General features: G+C 33.5%; 1 protein-coding gene across 1 annotated transcript in view; it reads right to left on the minus strand.

Annotated features, from left to right (window-relative positions):
* Positions 1 to 450: 450 nt before the first annotated feature.
* Positions 451 to 24,756, minus strand: part of RFX6 (regulatory factor X6) — a 65,508-nt gene continuing 41,202 nt past the window's right edge. Inside the window, exons 10-19 of the mRNA XM_003769394.4 lie at positions 23,726 to 23,775; positions 20,484 to 20,643; positions 17,776 to 17,920; positions 14,700 to 14,809; positions 12,712 to 12,829; positions 10,642 to 10,764; positions 8,720 to 8,929; positions 5,840 to 6,352; positions 4,177 to 4,398; positions 451 to 1,347 (exon numbers count right to left, since the gene is read on the minus strand). Coding sequence (XP_003769442.2) covers positions 1,172 to 1,347; positions 4,177 to 4,398; positions 5,840 to 6,352; positions 8,720 to 8,929; positions 10,642 to 10,764; positions 12,712 to 12,829; positions 14,700 to 14,809; positions 17,776 to 17,920; positions 20,484 to 20,643; positions 23,726 to 23,775 — 1,827 coding nt within the window. The 3' untranslated portion in view covers positions 451 to 1,171. The remainder of the gene's footprint in view (positions 1,348 to 4,176; positions 4,399 to 5,839; positions 6,353 to 8,719; positions 8,930 to 10,641; positions 10,765 to 12,711; positions 12,830 to 14,699; positions 14,810 to 17,775; positions 17,921 to 20,483; positions 20,644 to 23,725; positions 23,776 to 24,756) is intronic.

A 24,756-nucleotide genomic window follows, 5' to 3' on the forward strand; every position in this document is an offset into this window, starting at 1 on the left:
TGCCCCCACATCTCTTTCCAATAGAAATTATTTCCAAATCTTAGTCAATTTCAGAAGACAATCTCTTCTCTCTTAGAACTGCTAACTCTTGAACTCATGCCTAAAATCCATTACTTTTAAAGGATAATAGTCATCCATTGGTCTTAGGAACCAAAAATTTTGATGCAATTCCAAATAAAAGTAATTAACCATCTATTAACACATCCTTGATACCAATTTATAGATGATGATGTAAGGCAGAAAGGATTGGTTGGCTTCATTTTTCTTTCTTTATGTTTTCTATAGAACCTTGGAAATACCTCTCATGTTTTATTTTGTATACTGCAGAATGGATCTAGTTATTGAGCATGTCTGTTTGCTAAGATAGCCCAAAGCTACATTATCTAAAAATAGCACCATTTATGAGAACAAATAGAAAAAGCATATCAAAACATTTTAATTTTTGAGATATTTCCTTGCATTCCCTCTTTTATTTCTCCTCATCTTTTTCCACTTCTTTTAAACAGGTAGAAAGCTTTGGTCTCCATTCAGTTACATAAATAAAACTATCCTTATGTAACAGAAACCAATCTACTAAAGCACAAAAGATTTGAAAGTTAAGCAACTTTGGCATAGGCTGAATTGAATCAAAACTCGACCTTGTAAACATTTCCATAGGAGGTAGAACACATACATTTGACAAATAGTCAAATAAGGGATCGTAAACAGTGATTCTGTGATACTAATAAATAAAGGACAGTATACAGGCATTAAATAAACTTTTTCTCTTAAAAAAAATAAAGAAGAAAAAAGAGAAGGAAAAGAAAAAAAAGACATTTTCAATTCAATAAATTAGAAAGGGAAATGTGAATTCTCCATAATAGAAATATTTGCTTTTCCATATCCCTACTAATTCTATTAGCTTGCTGATGCTTGAAGCTACAACTATAATAAGAACTCATATCAAATGATTCATGTGCAATGTACTCTTTGCAAGTGTTTGTTTTCTGATGAGTAGATAGATCATCCGGTCTTTTAAAAATTTTTCTTTATCAATGAAGTGACTTCAAGAGTAGTATCCAGCTACAGCAGAGTCTATTTTCTCTTTTCTCTTAGAAAGCTGAGAGAATAGTGGTCTTTGGATCAGTGATTTGGGGAATGCTTTCGAAATGGATGCACCACATTTTCTGGTCTAAGTCCCCCCAGCTGCTGTTCCCATGAAGACAGTGTTGATTGGTGGCAAAGATGACACTATATCTCTATTATTTGTTCCATGGGAGTCCAGAGATTCCTGAGTTGGATATTGATTAGAAGTTCCAAACATACACTGAGATGAGGATGCAGAAATTGCTGTTGACATACTGGAGGCTGCAAGACAAAGGGAAAAAAAAGCAATCACCACCTATAGATTCTGTTCCATTTTCTTTTCATCTTTAACTGTCATGTTCTGCAATAATGACTCATATTTCTAAATTATTTTAAGTTATGCAAAGATTCAACTCAGAACCCTGTAAAGTAAGTAGTAAAATTATCATTATTCCTATTTTACAGATGATAAAATTAAGGCTCATAGAGATGAGTTGACTTATTCATTGTTACCCAACTAATAACATTAAGTCAGTGGCTCATGCACAGGTCTTCTAATTGTGTGTCCATCCTTAAAATCATAGCATAATATTTAATATTACTTTTCTTCATCTAATTTATTCTTCAATTTCCCACAGAAAATTCAGTCAAGAACTTGAACCATTTTTCATAATCATCAAATATCCAAGTTGTTTCTCTTCTTATATCTAACATAGTACTTTACACATAGTAGGCACTTTTTAAAGTGTCTGTTGGATTGGGGGAAGAAGGGAAGAAGCATATACGTGTGTGTGTGTGTGTGTGTGTGTGTGTGTGTGTGTGTGTGTGTGGAAACTGAGATAAACAGGCTAAGCATCTTGCCTAAAGACACATAGCTTGTAAGTGTCTCAGGACAGATCTAGATGCTTCCTGCCTCCAGGTATAATTCTCTATTCACTGCAACACCAGCTGTCTCATGAATTAAATTTTTTTTTTGGATAACCTAGTCTCTCTTTTTTTTGTTTTTTAAATAAAGCTTTTTATTTTAAAGCATTTGCATGGATGATTTGACAACACTGACCTTTGCATAGCCTTGTATTTCAGATTTTCTCCTCCCTCTCCCCAACCCCTTCCCCAGAGGGCAAGAAAGTCAATACATGTCAAATCCAATTGTATAAACATATTTATACAATTCCCTTGCTGCACAAGAAAAATCAGATCAAAAAAAAAAAAAAAAAAGAAAAGAAAGTAAATGAGTAAGAAAACAAAATGCAGGCAAACAACAACAAAAAGAGTGAGAGTGTTATGTTGTGATCCACATTCAGTTCCTACAGTCCTCTCTCTGGGTGTAGATGGCTCTCTTTATCACAAGATCATTGGAACTGGCATCGGTCATCTTATTGTTGGAAAGAGTCACGATGAACTGAATTTTTTCATCACATTTGTCATATAGTGATAAGTGTAAGATATGCAGTTAGAGAACCTGAATCAAAATTTCAACTGTGCTATCATTATCTGTGTGGTTTGGGGCAGCTCAGGGAGAAAGAGGGGGCTAAATGGTCTCCAAAGAACCTTCAAGTTCTAGCTTTCTGCCCAGCATCTCCCAAAGCTGGGATTTTAACCATAAGAATTTGGGGACAGAAGCTAACGGGATTCTCATTTCATTTTATACCACTTAACCTCCTCCTTGGTTTTGCCTTATCTAGTTGAAACCCTTTTTGCCTGCAAACTGGCCCTGTTACAAATGCATACAACTGCATCATTCCATCAAAAGTATCACTATCTCTATGTAAATAAAATGAAGAGTTACAATGGGAACATTTTAGTCTCCCTTGATGAGGAAACTTCCTAGACAGATATTTTCTGCTTCATTAAAGTAATCTAAAAGCAATGACCATTTGCAGAGGACAGAAGATGTGTTGCTAGACACTACTCAGAACTCATTTGTATCAGCCACAGGAAAGCAAAATGTTTCCTGTCAAATTGTTGAAAGATTACATTGAATAAGATAAGGATATTAATGACATTTTTTTCTTCTTCAGTGATTGTGAGTCAACAGTCTTCTTCCCTGTAAGGATCTGAAGGAGGCCTGAATATAAGAATATTGTGCTAATGGGCCTCAGAAATAGTTATGAGACACATAAAAATGTAAAGCTGATGGGAGGAGATTGTTCCCTCTTCCTCTTTCCACCCATTTCACTGATTAGTTGAGCTCTTAATGTACATCACACCAGTCAGTGACAGCTTTAATTGATTATTATATCAATTCTGGCTGTCCTGCCAAGCAAACTGACAGTTTAGCCAGACAATGACAGAGGAAATAGTCACAAAGAGACAGACTATACACATACCCAGACACACATTCCCCACACCCCCTTCTTCTGACAAAGCACAAGATAATCCCAGATAGTATTCTAAGGACATTGCTTTGTTAAATGGAAATGCTAGAGCAATAAAGAATATTGCTAGTATTTAGTCTGTTACTCAGTGTCTCCCTTAATAACAGAAAGGGGAAAAGTAGGTTTCCAGCAAATGTCCACAAATATATAGTTCTTCCATATGCCCTGGGATCTTTATGACATCAATCCAACATCAGTTCCAAATGAAAGGCAATGGCACAGTGGAAAGAGCATCAGAATTAGAGTCAGGAAGACCTGCGTTCAAATTTTGCTTCAGATACTTCCTGGCTGTGATCCTGAGCAAGTCACTTAACCCTGTTTGCCTCAGTTTTATCATCTATAAAATAATCCTGAGAGGGATATAGCAAACCATTTCAATAGTTGTCAAGAAAACCCCAAATGGGGTCAAGAATACTCAGACACACTGAAACAACTAAACAACAATGAAAATCCTCCCAAGACCATATCTTGGCAAAAGCAGTATGGATAGAGAGCAGAATTAGAAACGCCTTATCTAAATCATGTATGTGAATGAATGCATATATGTGTGTACATATATTATACGTATTTTGTGTATTGTATATGTATACATGTATGTGGGTACATGTATGTGTATATATACATATGATACAGTACCCTCCAGTGCCCACGGATAACTCCCAAAGATTTTAAATTAAAGAGAAGTGTTGAATGTGTGCATATGTGTATGTATAAAATATGCTCAAATACTTACCTATTGTTGAAGTTCGACAGCCAACTGAAGAGGATGTATCTGTGTAATAGGAGCTTGCTGGTTTCTGACTACTATCATCCAAGATATTCAGGGGATCATGGATGTCATTGTATGGGGGCAGTGAACGAATGCTGCTCACACTGCTGATAACAGACACATGTTGATCAACCATTGATCCAAGCCTATGAGATTCTGTATAGTTTACATTGTTTCCATAATAACCTATTAACAAAAAAAGATGACAGTTTGACAATGGATTAATTTGCTCTAAAGTTCATTTAATCCTGAATGAAGGTGGAGTGGGTGGGGAAATCTTAACATATTAAGAAAGCTCATTCATTATACAAATAAAGATCCCTAATTTTTCAACATTGCTCTTACTATTTAGCTATAAATTTGGTCTTTAGTATGTTCATTCTCAGGAGGGATAATAGTAAGGAAGCAGAAGTATTGCTGGTTCTAAAAGCAAAGAACCTATGTTCAAATCCTCCTTTGATGTTTCTTATTTGTATGACTTTGACCACATTTTTTATTCTTGTGCTACTTGGCCAAATCATACCCCTTCTGTTCTTCTATTTCCTCAGTGGTAAGAGGAAAGTGAGAAGACTAGACTGACCTCTGATAGCCTTCTTAATGCCCACTAAAGTTAAGAGGACTCTTGGGTGCGTGAAGAAAGAAGGATCAGGCTCATTATTTTAGTTCCTAGATAAAGAATTTGTTTAATTCAAAGGCGTGTCCTTGGATAACATTAAGAGGAGCCACACATATGTATTAAGAAATTAAGGATTTCATAAAATAATACCAAATTAAATTTACCAGTTTATAATCCCCATAATAGCTAAAATCCCCTCTCATTTATCTACATATGCCCTAAAACATCCTGCCTAGGTATTCAGTGTTGAATGAGTAGATTTTTAAAAAGCTTTCATTATGTGTCAAAGATAGAAACAATTGACACAAACTGTTACAAAGTTAGTGTTACTGGAAGAGATGAATTAGAACCATTCCAAGAAGTGGCACTAAAAACTACCCCCAAAGAATGTCATAGGCTTTTCAGAGGTTCCATATTATTTATCATAGCTTATATATTTGGGGGCAGATTAGAGGAGGGTAGAATAATCTTGGGAAATAGAATGGCTTATGGATGGGACATAATACATTTTCAATTTTTTTGAAAAATAGGGAACTGAACGTTTTTCCAATTGTTTATTTCATGAAAGGCAAGTTATTATATTCAAATAATGTTCTAAGCTAAACCATTAGAGAATATCTATCTCTAATTATTTCCAAAGAACAGCATTACAACAATTCAATATTAAGGAATTACTTTAAGTAGCAAATCATTTTTCAGTGTAGAATAAATTCCTATTTCTGGTTAGGTTCCTCTTTCACAGTTTTAATACAACTTTTTTCTTTGGTTAAATAAATAAGAGATACTTATAAAGCTAACAAAATTAGTCAAAGTACTTAGAATGGATTTTTATGGGGGACAAAAAAGAGACTTAACCAAATTAATTGCCACCAGAAATTTGCATGGCTCAGCAATAGATAGAGCTATACTCATTCATTCTGATTACAAAAATACCAGTGTATACTTCACCTTACTTGGAGCATAAAACCAGCTAAAGAAAGTAAAGGAAGGTTCTTTAAAATTCCCCAATACCGTTAGGTGCATTTGGAAGATATGAGGATCCTTGGCAGCCATTAGCCCCTGTATTACTCAGGAAATTGAAACTTCCATTATTTAGAAACTGCATACTGTGTGCCTCCTGCATGGCTGAAGATGATCCATAGTTTGAAGATGACCTTTCATTGTATGGAGACACAGCACAGCTGTTACTGAAATAGTCTCGAGAAAGTTGTTGCTCACTTAAAGCCATAAACCGACTATGTTCAGATCTGTGATGATAGATTCCTGTAGTTGGGTGGGTCTGGGCTCGAAACATGGTTTGGTAATTGTGGCTGGTCCCATAATAGTTCTGGTTTGTTTGTGAGAGAGTCTGATACAGGGGCTCTGAGTATGATGAGCAGTGAGACTGAGCAGATAGCACCTGACCAACACTGGGAGGTCTCCCAGCCATTGGTCCCTGGTTAATGACACTTCCTCGGCTGACCATGGCTGGAGAAATAGGTGGTGTTACCAGGTGACCAGTACTCTGAGACAGCTCTACTGGACCTGAAAAAAGTCAAAATAATAGAAACATCAATGTGAAATTCTTTTTGGAGGAATTATTAAAGGACAAGTCTATGTCTTCGGAACTAAAGAAATTCAATGCATCAAAGTTAAAAAATAAATAGCAAATGGTAATATTTCATAAATCCTACATTTATCAAGGAAATCTGTGTGTTCAAGCTTGAAGAATGATAAGGAAATGTTGCCTTAAGAACAAAAAAAAAAAAAGTGGAACTTGAAGTATACATTGTTAATTAACCAGGTTAGAGAAGCATAACAATTTTTTTCTATCTTCCATCCTGATCTCTGGTTACAACTGCCTTAAATATTGTAGCTAAAACCTGTTATTAAAAGTTACATTATTTTATAAGTTCTGTTCATATATGAAAGTAATATGTACTATATATTAAGTATAATTGAAATAGGCTTGGGAATATGATAAGATTTTGTAGAGCAGTTTAACCAGAAATGAATCTGCTTCCTGACTTCATGTATTCTAATTCCAACTAAATTAAACTGCTATTGCTTTTCCAAAAATCTATACTTTTATTTTTTGATTCAATGCCTTCACAAAGACTGCCCTCCCATACTTGCATGCATTTCCTTCTCATCTCCAATTCTCTGTGTCCCCTCTCTTCTTTCCTCTTCCTATTTTACTTCTTTCATGAGGTCTTCTTTTCCAACTCATTCTATAGTCACCATAGCTGCTCATGCTATCTTAGACTGCATTGAAAGGCAAAATTCAGGACTAGGAAGGTAATAACCCTGCAATGATTTGCCCCGATCAAGTATAAGTAATGGGTTCAGTTCTGAGAATTGCATTTTAGGACTGATAAACTGAAAACTGTCCAGAGAAGGGCAAACAGGATAATGAATTCTCTCAATATCATGTCATATAAGGATCAGTGAGAAAACTAAGAGGCAATGATATTATAACTATCTTTAATTGTTTGAAAGGAGTCCATGATGAAGAATTGGACTTGTTCTTCCTGGCCCTAGGAAAACATAAAAAAATATGATTTGAGCTTGATTATTTGGGAAGTACTTTCTAGTAATCGATGCTGTCAAGGGTGAAATGGCTTGCCTTGAGAAGCAATAAATTCCTCCTTAAATGAAGTTCTTTGAACACATTAGATAAGCATTTCTTAAGCATAAGGAAAGAGATTAGATAGGGCTTTGACTGGATAACCTCTGAGGTGTTTCCAATTCTGTGATTCTATGATACTGACTACTAAGCAGGCTAATAGTCATAGCCATTCAGTTGGCCACAACCATGTAACCTTGGAATCTACACTATACTGGAAGCTCCTTACAATAAAGGATTCATAAAACTGGAATCATTGATCCCTTCTCAAAAAAATGAGAGGAAGAAAGGATAAATTCACCCTGATTTTTTAAATGGAAGATTTCTTCAAAACCTTAAATTGAATTATCTAGCTTTTATATACTTTCTTATTCTTTGATATCATATGAATGCCACTGAAGTTTAATAAAAATCATTCAGACTGGGGTACTTAGGTTTTCATGATTTTACTACTAGTACAAAGATTCTTAGAAGAATAATGTTTGCCTAGCATCTGCAATATAGACAGCATGGTGTTAAAGAGCACTATCTTAAGAACCTAATTCTACCTTTTATTAATTAGTGTATTACCTCAAACAAATAATTGAATTTTGTCATTCTCATTTTCCTCATCTAAAAAATGGGAAGAATAAACCAATTCCTTTCTTCCTCAAAGGATTATAATACTGATCAAAGGAGATGATGTATATGAAATAAGTGAAAGAAAAATACTTTTTAAAAAAAGAGGACTAATGTAAGACACTATTATTATTGCTATTATCTATTAATCACTAGCCATTTTAGCAACAAAGGAAGGCTAAGCCAACATAAAACAAAAACTAATTTGAAGAAAAAATTTTATTCAGAAGAGTTGATATAGCTTTGCTACAGTCAGTTAAGTCAAAAAAGTAATATTTGTAAGCACTATAATAAAACTAGGTTACTAAATCTGCCCCTCTCCATCCCTATCCTTGAACTATGTTTGAATTGCATTATATAGATGAAAGCTTGGTCTCTTTATCCATACAATAAAGATAAAAATCTACTTGTAGTATGGGATAATTATGTTATTAATAATAATTATGTCATTATAGAAATTATAGTAGTAGCCATTATAATGAGCATTAATGGCAGTTGCTGTTATCATTCAGTAGAAAGGTTTACTAGGTTCCAAATGGAGTAGATTAAATCTTTCCTATTCTCAGAATCATTAGAGTAGAATGGTTCTAGGAAAGAGAATGGGAAGGGAGACAAAATCATTTGTTGAAGTATAGTGAAATATTGTTCTTGGTTATTTTATACCGTACCTGTAAGCTGCATATTCTCTGTATCTCCAGGAGAGAAAGGGTGTAAAGCAGAAGGCAAGATACTAGACTGGTTGGGGGTCAGAGAAACGTAATTTGCCTCAGCAAGACATTCATTCTTGACTGAAGCATCACTAGGAACAGTGCTCCCTTTATTCCGGTTAGCCAAAAAACAGGAACTTGGTGAAGCAGTGAAGGCAGCTTTGCTTGCATCTGAAAAGATTAAGACAAAAAAAGTCCCATTCACTTACTTACACAGCTTATGAGATCAAGTCAAAGAGAAGGAAAGTACCTGAAAGTTAGATCATTTAGTTCAAGGTTTTGAAGAAATATCCCATTAAAAAACAAGATTAATTGAGCTTTCCTTCCTTCTACTTTTTGGGGGGAAAGTGTAGGAGTTCCAGATTTATAAATTCATCATTATAGAGAACTTCCAGTGTAAGGATTCCCCACAACAATGAAGATTAGAAACAAAACTGTAAGTTATCATGTTAGAGAATTGCTTAGGGACACTAAAAATTTAAGTGACTTACTGATGGTTACACATCTCACTAATTGTCAGAAGCAAGCCTTGAAAAGTCTTTTTGCCTCTAAGGCTGGCTCTCAGTTGCCACACTCTGTATTTCTTCCTTTCTATGGCTATTTCTTAAGTCATTAATTCTGGAGTTACAGGTAACATAAAATAACTGTCACTCTCAAAGAAAGTGATTTCTTACTCTTCTAAGCATTGATTTAATCAGACTAACAAATATTGATAAAGTCTTCACAATGATCCCTCACTCCTATCCATTAGTTAATTTATATTACTGAAATATATAAACATTAAATTTAGGATTCTATTCACATAATGGTTAATGTGTATTTCTGTTATTAAAATTATCTGTATCTTATCTCCCCTCCTAGAAGAGTGCAAGGAAATTGAGGACTCAATTTGTTGTTCAATCATCACAGTGATGTCTGACTCTGTCACCCCATTTGGGGGTTTGCTTGGCAATGGCACTGGAGTGGTTTGCCTTTTTTTTTTTTCAGCTTGTTTTAAAGATGAGAAACTCAGTTAAGAGACTTGTCCAGGCCCACACAGCTAGTATCTGAGGATGGATTTGAAGTCATGAACAAGAAAGAGTCTTACTGATTCCAAACTCAGTGCTCTATCCACTATACCACCTATCTGCCTCTGATACCTCAAAATCAGGGGTCCTCAAACATTTTTAATAGGGGGCCAGTTCACTGTCCCTCAGACTGTTAGAGGGCCGAACTATAGTAAAAACAAAAACTTTGTTTTGTGGGCCTTTAAATAAAGAAACTTCATAGCCCTGGGTGAGGGGGATAATCATTCTCAGCTGCTGCATCTGGCCGGCAGCCGTAGTTTGAGGACCCCTGGAGCCTCAAATCATGCCATATATTACTTTATTCCCTCCTCTTCCCATTCCTGACCCAATCATGCTTCTCTAAACACAACACCTTGCACATAGATACATAATTATTTTTTGAATGAATCAATCAATAAACTAGCATCTGGTCAAAGAATTTTAGATTTTTGAGCCGGAAGAGAATTATAGATGTCATCCAATGTTTAGACTTTTTTTTTTTTTTTTTTTTTTTTACAGTTTTTACAGATCAGGAAACAGATTCCAGCCCCCATTTTTTTACAGATGAGAAAACAGATCCAGAGAGGTTAAACTATTAATCCAAGATCATGTAGGTAATTAGCAACAAAATCAGGATTGGAACACAGATCCTTAACGATAGAAATCTACCTTTTCCCCACCAATGCAAATATTTTATATTTCAGCAAAGAAGCATTCTGAGGTACTTTGAAAAAATTTTGCTTCGTAAGCCCATTTGGTTTATTCACTTTAAAAATATGAAATGTCAGATTAGATAAAGTCTGTATATTTCTCAAATGTATGCATTTCTCAAGTTACCTGAATTCTTCATATACTTTTCCAACAAATTCTGCAACTCTTGCTCTTTGTCATTGTTAAATTGGGTCTCCATGGCTAGTAGAATATATTCATCCAAAAGCATTCGGATCAAATGAAAAGAACCTTATGTGAAGAAAAAAGTAGAAATGGGAGGAGAAAGGGAAGAAAAAAATGAAGAAATGATTGTAACCCAGTTATCTCCATGACCATCTTTCAACACTTTACCAGAAGCAAGTGAAATAAACAAATAATCGTTGGACTTTATATGACCTGCCAAGACCAACATGCTTAACCTGAAACTCTAATCTTTCTTTGTCCTGGCCCAGCTAGTTTAGTGTGTTTACTATCCCTCAAGCTCTTTGGGCCCTAATTACATCAAAGTGAAATACCGATGAAAGTGAGACATACTTTATACTTAAAGAGGCACACACTGGAGTGAGATAAGCTTTAACTGCAGGAGAATGGGGCCAGTTCTGTACTATTGCTGTTTACTTTATATCAAATAATTAGACAGTTGTCAGCATAATTGTGAAAGATATCAAAAGAAGATTTCTTTCTAATTTAAAAAACTTTATCTTTTATTTTTCAAAAGATATGGATATATTTCATGGGGGGGGGGGGGGAAATCCAATATACTGGAAAATCTTTGACTCATTCTTAAACTGTCCATAAACTGCCTCACAAAAAAGAAATGGGAATCTTTTTCATTTTAAAAATGTTTAACATCTGTGAAGAAATCACTAAAAATGAAACAGGAACATAATGTTCTAAATCAGGACTTTTTATACTTTTTCCACTTGTGACCCCTTTACACCCAAGAAATGTTTATGAGGTCCCAAGTATATAGGTATATAAAAATAAGTATACAAATCAATGATAATTCATTATTATGATAATAAATAATAATTTCATGATCTCCACATTCAATTATACAGTCACAACCTGCAGTTTAAGAAGCTCTATTCTAAACAATAAGTGTTATATATACAATCAATCTCTGCATATACGATTTCTCTATCTTTTTTAGAAATACATTTGAGATGAAGCTGGCCTTTTCTTTGCTCACAATGAACCATCAAAATTTTTTGAAAAATATTTTTAGTTCAATTAGTTTAGATATTATATTTCAATTCAATTATATGCATAAGCATTTATTACATTCCTCCTATAAGACAGGCACCATACTAGGTGTCAGGTATCAAGGATATAAAGAAAGAAAAACTTCAAGTATTATCTGACCTCAAGGAACTTAAAAGGATTTCAAAAACAAATGAACAATAACAAAAAAAGAAAAACCTTATGAATGAGAGTGTCAAGAAACTAAATGGCATAGTGGCTAGGGAGTCAGCCTTAGAGTCAGGAAGGCTTGAATTCAAGTCTTACCCCTGCCACATACTGTCTGTGTATTGCTAAATAAGCCACAACCTCTGAGTGCTCTAACTCTTTAATTCTGTAAGTTATAAGCTGATCTTCATTTCACTAAAATTATTTCAGGAAGAAAATAAACAGAAGCCTTCAATTTTGGAAAGACATAACTCAAGATAGCTTTCAGGTTTCCCCCACTCAAGTAATAAAAGTATCAAAAGATGATTTAATATCTAATCAGATAGACCTAGAAATGGGTCTATGTGGCTCCTCTCTCTGACTCCTTCCCCAGAGAGCTCTCTCTAGATGGAGTCTTGAAGTCTTGCCTCAGATATCATTGAGAGCATTCTTTTCCCCTGTGGGTTGGACTACATGGCTATTGATGTCCCCACCAACTCTGACATTCTAGGATTCTCTGATCTTATAGATCAGCATTTTGGATACATAGCCAAAAGCCAGTGGCTCCCACATACAACTCACGTTGGCATGGAAAACCTGTAGCCTCTCCTCTTTTTCTTTCAAAGTCAAAAAAAAAAAAAAAAATCCAAGCATTGAACGGATGCAACATTACATTTTCATAAAGCACAAATGGTGTAAAAAAAAAAAAAATAGGAAGATGAATCAGTTTTATGAGTGATCAATCCAGCTATTGCACTAAGCAGAAAATACATTTCAGAAGAGTTTCCCAAAGCATAGAAGTGATACCAAAACTGGAGGCGTTGTTCAAGGTCAGGTTGTGCATGACTCTAGCACCAAAGAAGCTCCATTTCAATAGGAAATCTTGAGCCCTCTTCTTTAAGGATCTGCCATTTTGCTTGCTGGTCTAAAATTAAAAGGACAACCCAAAACTTTTAGTCTTACACAAAATAGAAACACTGACATTAGTTTAGACTGGGTCTGTAATTTAATTGTTGTAGGCAACTCAGTGAGGAAATCCTTTTAACAATGCAGAGCATCACCAGCTCTGAAATGTAAGAGTCTTGGAGTATTATCTGGGATACTGAAACATTAAGTGATTTGATTAGGGTGACACAGTCAGAAATAATGTGTTCAAAGGGTACATGGTTCAGAATACCTACCTCCCAGAGCAATGGGATAAATTGGAATATTGTTAAAGCACATTTCAAACTCTAAAGTGATATATAAATTTTAACTGTTTTTATAAATGTTTCTAAAAATCTCTTCTGAAGAAATTTTATGTGTTTTATTTTTTTTAATTTCCTTAACACTGTTCAGAGCACAAAGCTTAGGATTGGGAAGACCTCAGTTTAAATCCAGCCTCAAAGACTCGCTAGCTGTGTGACCTTGGGCAAGTCATTTAACCTGTTTGCCCCAGTTTCCTCATCTGTAAAGTGAGAGCATCCACCTCCTGGGATAGTTGTGAGGATTAAATGAGATAGTAATTGTAAATGCTTACTTAGTACTGCTTCTGGCACATAATAAGTGTTATATACATTTTTAGCTATTATCATTATTATTATTATAATTATACAGAAGTACAAATTGACCTTCAGTTTTCCTAACTCCAAGCCTATTTATTATGTCACAATAGTTCTTGATGTACTAATTATTGCATCATGTTAAAAGACATTCTTCTATACTGGGCTTTAATCTTAACTAGCCTTTATTGTCATTTTAAGGTTAGAAGCATTTTATCTCATATAATAACATTATAGAATAGAATTAGAATTTGTCATTTGCTCAATTGAAATAGTCTACAAAATTATGTTATCTCTGAGTTTTCCTGTGACAGCACTTTAAAAGTGAACAGACGGCAAAGTGCAGGGGAAGGGTTACATGTCCCATGAATGATTAACTTGCACTCATCTGATCCCGAATGATACGAGCAAGTCCTCACACCATAACTTAGATTAGTAAGCAATTTCTACACTCTGATTGTCTGGTTTCCTTGATGAATGACTTGAAGGTTAACTGAAAGAACCAACAAAATCACAAATCATCACAAAATATTGAATGCTTTTAAAATTGAGAATTTCAAATTATATTTTTAAAATGATATTTTGTGATGCAATCATTTCTTATTATTTATTTTAATCTAAGCTAGATTTAAGTTTCTACATTTCATACCTATATTCTCTGCTCCATGCTTTTCTAAGTAGATTACCTCCTCATAGCACCAACCTTTGGCAAATGAAAAAATAAGGGTTTTATTCTTTCCCATAATTCTTGCTTATTTTCTTGGAGTATATGTCTAATATTGGTATCTCTGGTAAAAAGATATGAACACTTTAGTTACGTTTTTGTTTCTTAAGTTTAATTCCAAAGCTTTCCAATGATTGCATCAATTTTTTGACTAAGAATATACTAACGTGGCTATCTTTCCACAACCTCTCCAGTATCTACTATTTACACTGATTGTCATCTTTGCCAATTTGTTGAATATTAGAAAAAAATCTAATTTTGATTTACATTATTCTTTTTATAGCAATTTGAAGTAAAATTTCATGTGATTATTAGAAGCTTGAAACTCATGATTTCTGTATCTGCATGCACAGTTCTACTTGGGTTTGGTAGAGAATATTGCATATTATGTTGCTGAAGTTTTCTAAAATACTTTTAACCATCCCCTTTTCCCTTGTCTATCCCTAAATTATCCTTCATTGTGAAACTTCAAGCAACTATTAAAACAAAGTTTTTATTATCACGAATCTATTAAAACCATAGAACAGTACCTTAATAACCCTTTGCTCTACCACAGTATCCAGCCACTCAATAAATGATTCCACAGTGGCATTCTTCTTTAGCAAATCCTTCAGTTCTTGAAACACTGTAATAGAGTCATCTACCATGTAAAAAGGAAAACAAAATGTTGCACTCTACGCAGAACCCAAATCCACTCACCAAGAACCATTGACAATTTGATAGCATGCAAAAGAAAAGACAACATTAAAACAGAAAAAAAATGTACCCTGATTTCAAAGCAATGCTAACATCTCATCTTTGTTCCCCTCCCTGCTCTCTATATGTTAGTATGATCATTTTTACTTTGTGTATTCTCAATCAATTTCGATAATTTCTGAAATCTTGAACAACTTTCATAGATTTTTTTTCTTCATCAAAGTCTCCTGCCTCAGGTTCCTCATCTGTAAAATGAAAATAATGAGTACCTACCTCCCAGAGCAGTGGGATAAAACAGAATAATATTGATAAAGCACATTCCAAACCCTAAAGTGATATATAAAATTTAGCTGTTTTTATAAATGTTTCTAAAAATCTCTTCTGAAGAAATTTTATGTTTTATTTTTCTACATTTCCTTAATTTTTAAACTGGATTCCTATATCTAATTGCATAGCAACTAATCATTTCACTAAGCAACTAATATTTATATAGTCTGTTGTGGTTGACAATGAGCTTTCTCCCCAAGAACCTCATGAAGTAGGAAGTGTTAGAGTTCTCATCTTCATTTTATAAATGAAGAAAAAAGCTCAGGTCAAGGTCTCACAGATTTGAAACTGATCTTGAGCCATATCTCTTGATTATAAAGCCACAACTCTTTCCACTTCACAATGAAAATTTTTCAAAATTTATGTCAAAGCAAATTTCAACTGTGTCAATGGACTAATTGTTTAGAACATTTCTTTGCTTATGGTCATTTCTAAATTTAAAAAAAAAAAAAAAAAAGGATTCGAGTTCAAGAGTACTGGTAGTGTTTTTTCAGATTTATTCAGGTTCTAGCCAAAACATATATTTAGAATTAATGCCCCAACTGAGCATTTAGTGAATGTGGAGAATTAACTCTTAGGATAATACAATACTATAATGAAAAAAATTAGAATTCACTCAGTTGGCATTTCTAGCTACTGTGTTATGATCAAACTAGAATAGTGTGGTAGAAAGAGTAAAAAACTTTGAGTAAAAAAATTAGACTTAGCATTTCATCCTTCTGGACCTCAGTTTCTTTGTCCATTAAAGTAAGGACAATAACACATCCAAGAGGCTTTCCACATTGAATAATAATGAGAAGACTTGTATATGTGCTATGTAAATGCAAATTAAATTCATATAAAACACAGCTGATATCCTAATTATGACCTAATGAAAAATGTAAACTTTTCATTTATGGTTTGTGTCATAAGCTCACAAACATGCCCAGAAGACCTGAGAAGCATCTTGGATGGCTTGATAGAAAACCAATCACAATATGTTCCTTGTTTTATTGTTCATTGAAGCTATTAGTTTCTGATAGTGACAAATGTCTGTGATTATAGAAGCCCTAGGAAACCATATGTGACCGAACAGTTTGTTTGTTCTAATTCTCATTGCCTGGCACAATATATAGTCTCCTTTAAGTGATAGGGATATAGGAGTGGCAGCATCCTAGTTTGTAGATATGTCTTCCAGAAGTTACTGTTAATTAATTTAATCAATGTACTTCTGCAGTTAATTTTCTTATTATATTATGAAGTTAAATATTCTTACTGTGATTTGATATATTAAATTTAAAGATTCTCATAATATATTATTAATGAGAAAACAATCCTCTCTATTTCTCCTTAACTCACTGATAATTTCTTAAGTGCTTTATTTTGCTAATTTAAAGTTTTAATTGAGGTCTGAGTCAGCAAGTGTAAACTGCTACCCAGTTTCTGATAGAATAATCTCCTAAAAGCATATCTTGCTTGCAGAATGATTTCTACTCTCAATAACACATCCAGATAATATATAAGAAGTACTATAATTAACTTTTGAAATCAAAATATAAGATTATAGCACTGAGGAGGCAGATGTCTCTATTTCATTAGATAATAGTAGATAACATATCTTCGCTGAATTTTGCTATATTGTACAAATTAGACTGACTCATAAAATATGTTCTTATATCATAACATGCATTCTAGACTTAGAAACCAAACTATAAATGTTAGAAGAAAGATCTTGTTAAAATATTGAAATATCCAAAGATCAATTAAACTAACCTGTCTTTAAGAACTGGAGTGCTGTTGCTTAAAATATTGTGAGATAGAGTAATAACTAAATATAGAAAAGTAGGAAAACTCAGAAACTGGTGGAGGAATAAGAAATGTTTACTTTTTTAAAAAATTATCATTACAGCAGAAACTTTTTTAAAGCTATATGTTTTAAAGCTTGAAGTTAGAATTCAAGTAACTGAGATTTACAAGTATAAAAGCAAAACTATCTCTTACGACAGCATATTAGACCTCACAAATAAATTCAAAAGATCTTTTGAATCTAAAGTACCTTTGTCAAATAAAAGAGAATTATTATTGAGAGCTAATGAATTCAATGTAACCTCATTATTTTGCTAATTTTAAGATAAAAATGAAGTTACTTAGATTTTTCTTTCCTTTAAATACCAGCTCCTTCATACTCATCAAAGTCCCAAATTCAATACTATGGGAGAGGGGAGGAGGAAGGTACAGATCTCAAAGCAATTTCATACATACAGAAATGCATGTATGTGTGTATACACACACATAGAACAGAATCAAAATGGGATTGGGCTACCATTAGACCTCACTCTGGATTGGGCTATCCTCAGATTTTATTCTGCATTGGGCTACACTCAGGCTTCAAACTGCTATCAGATAGATGGTCTACAAAAGAATGTGAACTTTTTTTGCACTTTTAAAGGTAGAAGATGATCACAGCGATAATTTAGAAAATGTCTAGTTACTTCATCATGTGGAATTTACCCAGTCTGTAATTTGCTATCAGACCAAAATTGGTCAAAAGTTTCTTGGTTTATTTTTAACTTAAATATCATAGGGAAAAAAAATCAGACTTACATTCAGTATAGACTTCAGATTCAGGATCAGTGCTTCCAGAAACAGTGAGAAATGCCTGAGATCCAATGCTATTCAAATCAACCTTTTCAATGTCAGACACCATAGAATTCACAACATGTTGGTCAAACAGGGCTGGTCTGGCAATCTGCATTGATCAAGAGAAAAGATATGAAGAAGATTTCAATTCTCCCAGAAAGAAAATCTTCATGATGACTAGAGGAGTAAACAACCTAGATAAACATCTTCCTCCTCTACTTTTAAGACTAAAATAACAAGCTCATAGAATTAAAGCTAAAAGTGAGTCTAGAAGTGCTTAATAAATGTTAATTGAGTGACTGATTAAACTTTAGCTTTTTCTTCACATAGGTATTTTGTTGTATGCATTTTTACATAGTTTTAAATATTATTTCAAGGAGTTCATAGACTTCACCAGACTTACAGAGATCCAATTCTCAATCAAGGCCACACTTCATTTTACAGATTAATATTAATAATAAATCATATGTTTAAAGAATTAATTTAATTGTCAATAATTAACTATAATAAGTCATTAATTCTCATAATAGCAGTTATGCTTGTGTTCAAAAGTATTAGTACTTTTGAGAAATCCTATATAAGCCCTAAAGGGGTAAAGAGTACTTTAATTTTTATCTCATTTAATCTTGACAATAATTCAATGAGACTAGTATTATTATAATCCCTATTTTCCAGTTGGAGAAACTGAGGATGAAAAATTAAATGACTTGCTCGAAGTTAAAAAGCTATCTTTTAAATATCTGAAGCAGTATTTGAACCCATCATTTTTAACTCCAAACCTAGAACCCTACTGTGCTCTGCTATGCCAAGTTCAACACTATCTATCTACTCTGTCACCAAGCTAATGAGGAAACTGAAACCTCTAGAGATTGCTATTGTTCCAAAGTCACACACAGAGTAAATATGAAAGATTTATGTGAGAGTCAGTGGAGATGGCACTGACTCTATAGCAGAAAGCCAATCCTCCATCAGATACTTACTACCTGAATGATCTTAAGTACTTAAATCTCTATTAGTATGAGTTTCCTCATCTATACCATTTTTGTGTGTCATTGACCCCTTTCATGATATAAGAAAGGCTATGGCTCCCTCCTCGGAGTAGTGCTTCAAATACCTACAATAAAATATATAGACCTATAAAGAAAACAAAACTTTATTTAATAAATAAGCATTTATTAATTTATTACTGTGCCATGCACTGGGATGATCACTAGACTTGCAAAGAAAGGCAAAATTCCTGCCCTTGAGGAAGTCACAGTATAATAGGAAAGATAGAATGAAAAAACTATGTACAAGTAATACAGCAGAATTTCATACAATGAAAACTGAAGGAAATTACCAGAGGGAAAGGATTAACATTCAAAGAAATCAGGAAAGGCTTTTCAAAGGTGGAAATTCAGCTATAATTTAGGCAGAGAAGAGAAAGAGACTCCCAAGCCTGGGGGTTAGATGGTCATTGAAAATGCATGAAATAGAGAGGTAGAGTGTCTTGTGTGAGGAACAACAAAGAGGCCAGTATCAATGGATTGAAGAGAGGGGATGGGGAAGAGAGGTATGAGGTATGAGAAACCTGGAAAGGCAAAAGGAAACCAGTTTGTAAAGACCCCTTAAAACTACCCACTTGTGTGAGGAACAGCAAAGAGGCCAGTATCAATGTATTGAAGAGAGGGGATGGGGAAGAGAGGTATGAAGTATGGGAAAACTGGAAAGACAAAAGGACACCAGTTTGTAAAGACTCCTTAAAACTACCCACAACCCCTTTATAAGATCTTTTCTTCTCTTTCCAATCCTATATCTAAAATCCAATGAATAATCTTGTAAGGCAAATGAATGATGGTTCATTGTTTGTTTTCCCCACAGAATTTAGCTATTTCTACATCTACTACTTATGTTTTTACTGATCTAGATATATTAGGAAGGAAAGAAGGAAACATTTATTAAGTTTCTTTGGTGTTCCAGGCACTCTGCTGAGCACTTTACTTATATTATCTCGTGTGGCCTTCAAAAATAACTCTTGGATGTTAGTGTTATTATTATCCCATTTTACAGAAAAGGAAAGTGAGCCAGAGAGGTTAAGTGATTTTTCTGGTGATCACACAGCTAGTAAGTATCTAAGGTTACATTTGAACTCAGTTCTTCCTGACCCAGGCCCAAAGTTATATCCACTCCATCACCTCACTTGTCTTGTCTTGTAAATGATTTTATGAGCTTCTAGTCTTAGAGAATTAGCTCTCTCCTCCATAAGATCAAAATGAGGACTAGAAAACTCACATCTGTTTTATGATAATCCATAAATTCTTCCAGAGATTAAGACACTAAGCACTTCCCAGAGGGGAATAATCAGATGAAAAAAAATACTTTTAAGAAATATAAATCTTTTTTTCTTATTGGCAGTTCTTATTTAGAATGAAACTTTTGATGTCTTTCCTTCTCAGTATATTTAAAAGGGAATTGGAAGATTTCTAGTTTGTCACTTAATAAGCAGTGAATAAGTGGGCTTTCTCCACAGCTCTCACCAATTCACCAAAAAGACCACACCAACATCACTTTGACCATTTGAATGTTTGTATTCAAAAAAGGATTTCATCTCTTGATTACACTATGACAAATATGGTTTGTTTTAATATAGCAATAGCCAAAAGATTTTAGATATAATTTACACTTTGGCTTACCTGAGCAAGATGTAAGAAAGATGTTTGTCGTTTTAGGGAAGATACAAATCTCCGTACGATGGGTAGTTTCTTCTCAGTTAGGGCTTCTGGCAGGTTTTCCAAGGATGAAACAACCCACTGTTCCCAGTTTTTAGCAAAATTTCTTATGTCTGCTAACAAACTACAAAGAAACCCATATGTTAAGGTAATTTTACTTTAGGGGAGGGAGAAGTAATTACAAACCTAGAAATCAAAGAAATTTGGTGGGTTTAGACTTGGTTGTTTTGAAGTGTCCTTTCACAGCTAAATTTCTATGACTCTATGAAATAATAAATGTTCTTGAAAAACTATTAAGTTCTGAATAACTTTCTGACAACAGACATTTGAACTTTTCACTACATTCTTCAAAGGAAGTAAAATTGACCAAGTAATATTGTCAAAACTAATGATTATTATTCACAGGCAATTAAACATAATGGACAAAGCAAACTTGGAATCAGAAGACACATAATTGAATGGTCTCATTGTTTACTAATTATAAACTTCAAAATTTATCCATGGACTTAAGTTTTCTCATCTTCAAAACAGAAAAAAAATAGTACCTTCACCAGACATTCTCTCCCAAGATTGTTGTGAAAGTCAAACAAAATCATTCAAATCCTCACTTCATCTACTATATGCAAATCATTTTGCTAGGTGCTGGTCATATAAAGACAAAAAAAAATTTTTTTTAACTACTTTGAGAAGAGAGAGGTAGAAAATAATTTGAAAGTAGCTGAGATTAATTCAGTATGACTAGAAGGATGAAAGGTAATAGAACTCTCAAATGGGAAAGAGGCAGTTTGAAAGGGAACAGAAGATAATCAATTCTGTTTTAAACAGTAAATTTGAGATTTAAATGGATTATCTAGAATAAGATGTGCAGCAGGTAGCAAGTGGCATCAAATTTAAGGCCAAGAGAGAGATTAGAGCTATAGATTAGGATTGTAAAATAGATAGATGGATGATAGATAGATAAATGGATAGGTGGATATGACTATATGTCTTTGAAATTGAATTCATTGAAGTTGATGAACTCTACCGTGAAAGCACTTTGTAAATTTTCAGTTGCTAAACAGTAGTCATAGTTAACATTTATAGAGACAGAGAGAACCCTTTATAAAGTGCTTTACAAATATCATCTCATTTTTATCCTCACATCCATCCTGAGAGATAAATGAAAAAAATTATCAGTAATCTGTGTCTTAGCTGCAATTTACCAAATACCTTTGTATATGCAATCTATTCATATATTTATAAAATTCACTTGACTGGATGATTGTAAACATAGCCACTGTATTGCAGAAACTTTGATCTACTGCAGAGCCAAGAGACTATGTATAATTTATTCTTATTGATCTAAATTAATATCAGTTTCACGATGCAGAAGTAATAAAGAAGTCAAAGGAACATATGGTAAAAGAATGGTAAAAGGAAAAACTATAAGAAAAATGTAACTCAGTTAAGTGTAATTCATAGGATCATAGATTTGAAGCTATAAACATTCTTAGAGACTAACCACTTCAATCACCCTCTTTTCACAGGATCAAGAATCTGTGGCCCAGAAAACTCATTCATTCTACCCATGGTTATGCTACATAAAATACAGGAATCAGATTGTGTACTCAGGACCTATGACTCCAAAACTAATTACAATACTTTTTCTTTTTCAAGACACCAAGCTGCCTCTCAATTTCTCTATCACATATTTATTACACACTTTCCATTTACTTAGCACTGTGTGCATTTGCTCCTTGATATACTAAGGTTTTAAACTGGTTATTATTCAAAAGAAAAGAGCTTTTTAAAAATTCTGTTTTTTGGCTTGGTCATGTAAACTTATGGTGTATCTAATTTATTTATATTTAACATCTACTGGTCATCCTGCCATCTAGGGTAGGGGGTGGAGGGAAGGAGGGGAAAAATTGGAACAAAAGATTTGGCAATTGTCAATGCTGTAAAATTACCCATACATATAACTTGTAAATAAAAAGTTATTATTTTAAAAAATAAAATAAAATTCTGTTTTTCTCCTATTAGCAAAAAAAAAAAAAGTTTTATAGAGGCCTCCAACAATCAGTTCACATCAAATCATCAGAACCCTTTATTCTTAAAAGACTACATTACTATAATATTACTTTCTCACTTAAGCAAATTTTTAAGTTTAGGGTCATTGTTTCTAAATAAATATATGGTGCTGCATTTCTTGATGCACTTAAATCTTTCCTTATGATTCTTATTGTTAGAAATTTATATTTAACAAACCAGTTTCTATTGAAACTCTGTCTGGGGAATTAAAACTTAGATTTTGTCTAAGGCTACCCACAGGTTTTAAAGACATCATGTTCCTTCACCTCTTTTTCTATGATACTCAAAAAAAAGACTTTTGGCTGAAAACATACATAATTAATAAAATTGGGAAAGGAAACAAAATGCATGCAGATTGCTACCTATTACTTAATGCTCCATCCAAACTTGCCATTCCCCAAACATTTCTTTTTTTATTTTACTTCCTTCCATCTTTACCTTGGATTATACCTGAAATTCCTTCTCTTCTACTCTACCCTAGGCCAATTTTCGATTACTGAAATTCTACCCACTCTTCAAGGCCCAGCTTGAATGCTTTGAAGCTTTTCTCTGATTTTTCCAAAGTGGAAATGATCTCTGCCTCATCTGATCTCATGGTACTTATATACACTTGTCTCATTTAATCTACATTATACTAACCTATGGACATTTTACCTCCTCTACTAGGCTATAAGTTTTCTGAGGGCACAGGTCATTATTTATAAATAGGGCAGATATCTTCATTTAACTTTTTAATATTACTTATGCAAAGTCTAGACACTTAGTAATTTTATTTTACTGAATAGATATCTTTTGTTCTGGTGTGATTTTTTTTTAAATGTGATTAATTGGTAGAGAAAGAAGAAGAATGGAAACTTGAATTTTCATTGGCATAGGGATTTGTCAGTAGGAAAATTCTTCAACCAAAATAGATTGACATTTTCTTTGCAACTTCCAGTGTTAGAGAGTCCCTTGTATGCATCATAACTTTGCCCAGGGTCACACAGTCAGTAAGTGTGAAAGGGCAGGATAAGGTCTTACTGAAATCAAAACCAATTCACTCTTCACTGTACCATAGCATCTCTCCTTTAGTGTAATATGTAGAATGAAACTCCTCTGTACTGACAGGTTAAACATATTTTCCCCAACTTACCTACCTTTCAGGCATTTCTTGCATTGTTGCAGGAATGAGGACATCTGTTAAGACCTTAAACATAGGAAAAGATAGTCATCTTAAATCTTTAGAGCCAACACTTTCCATAAAATCACTTAAAAATTAATAATTATTTGATTATTTTCATGTATTTATAGTTTTAATATCTCTAAAATGTGTGGCTACATGGGAACCTAGGGCAGGTGGGATATATATATATATATATATATATATATATATATATAAGAATTATAGACAATCTATCACTTTAAAAAGAATCTTAATCATCTGGAGTGAAGCAAGGTTGCCCACTATCACCATTATTCAATATTGTATTAGAAACACTAGCCTCGGCAATAAGAGTCGAGAAAGAGATTAAAGGAATCAGAATAGGCAGTGAGGAAACCAAACTATCACTCTTTGCAGATGATATGATGCTATACTTAGAGAACCCCAGAGATTCTACTAAAAAGCTATTAGAAAATAATTCATAACTTTAGCAAAGTTTCAGGGTATAAAATAAATCCCCATAAATCCTCAGCATTTTTATACATCACCAACAAAATCCAACAGCAAGAGATACAAAGAGAAATTACATTCAAAATAACGGTCAACAGCATAAAATATTTGGGAATCTATCTACCAAAGGAAAGTCAGGAATTATATGAGCAAAATTACAAAAAACTTTCCACACAAATAAGGTCAGACTTAAATAATTGGAAAAATATTAAGTGCTCTTGGATAGGCCGAGCGAATATAATAAAGATGACAATACTCCCTAAACTAATCTATTTATTTAGTGCTGTACCAATCAGACTTCCAAGAAAATATTTTAATGATCTAGAAAAAATAACAACAAAATTCATATGGAATAATAAAAGGTCGAGAATCTCAAGGGAATTAAGGGAAAAAAAATCAAATGAAGGTGGCCTAGCTGTACCTGATCTAAAAGTATATTATAAAACAGCAGTCACTAAAACCATTTGGTATTGGCTAAGAAATAGATTAATTGATCAGTGTAACAGGTTAGGTTCA

This window comes from Sarcophilus harrisii, chromosome 4 (assembly GCF_902635505.1).
Source record: "Sarcophilus harrisii chromosome 4, mSarHar1.11, whole genome shotgun sequence".
Taxonomy (NCBI): Eukaryota; Metazoa; Chordata; class Mammalia; order Dasyuromorphia; family Dasyuridae; genus Sarcophilus; species Sarcophilus harrisii.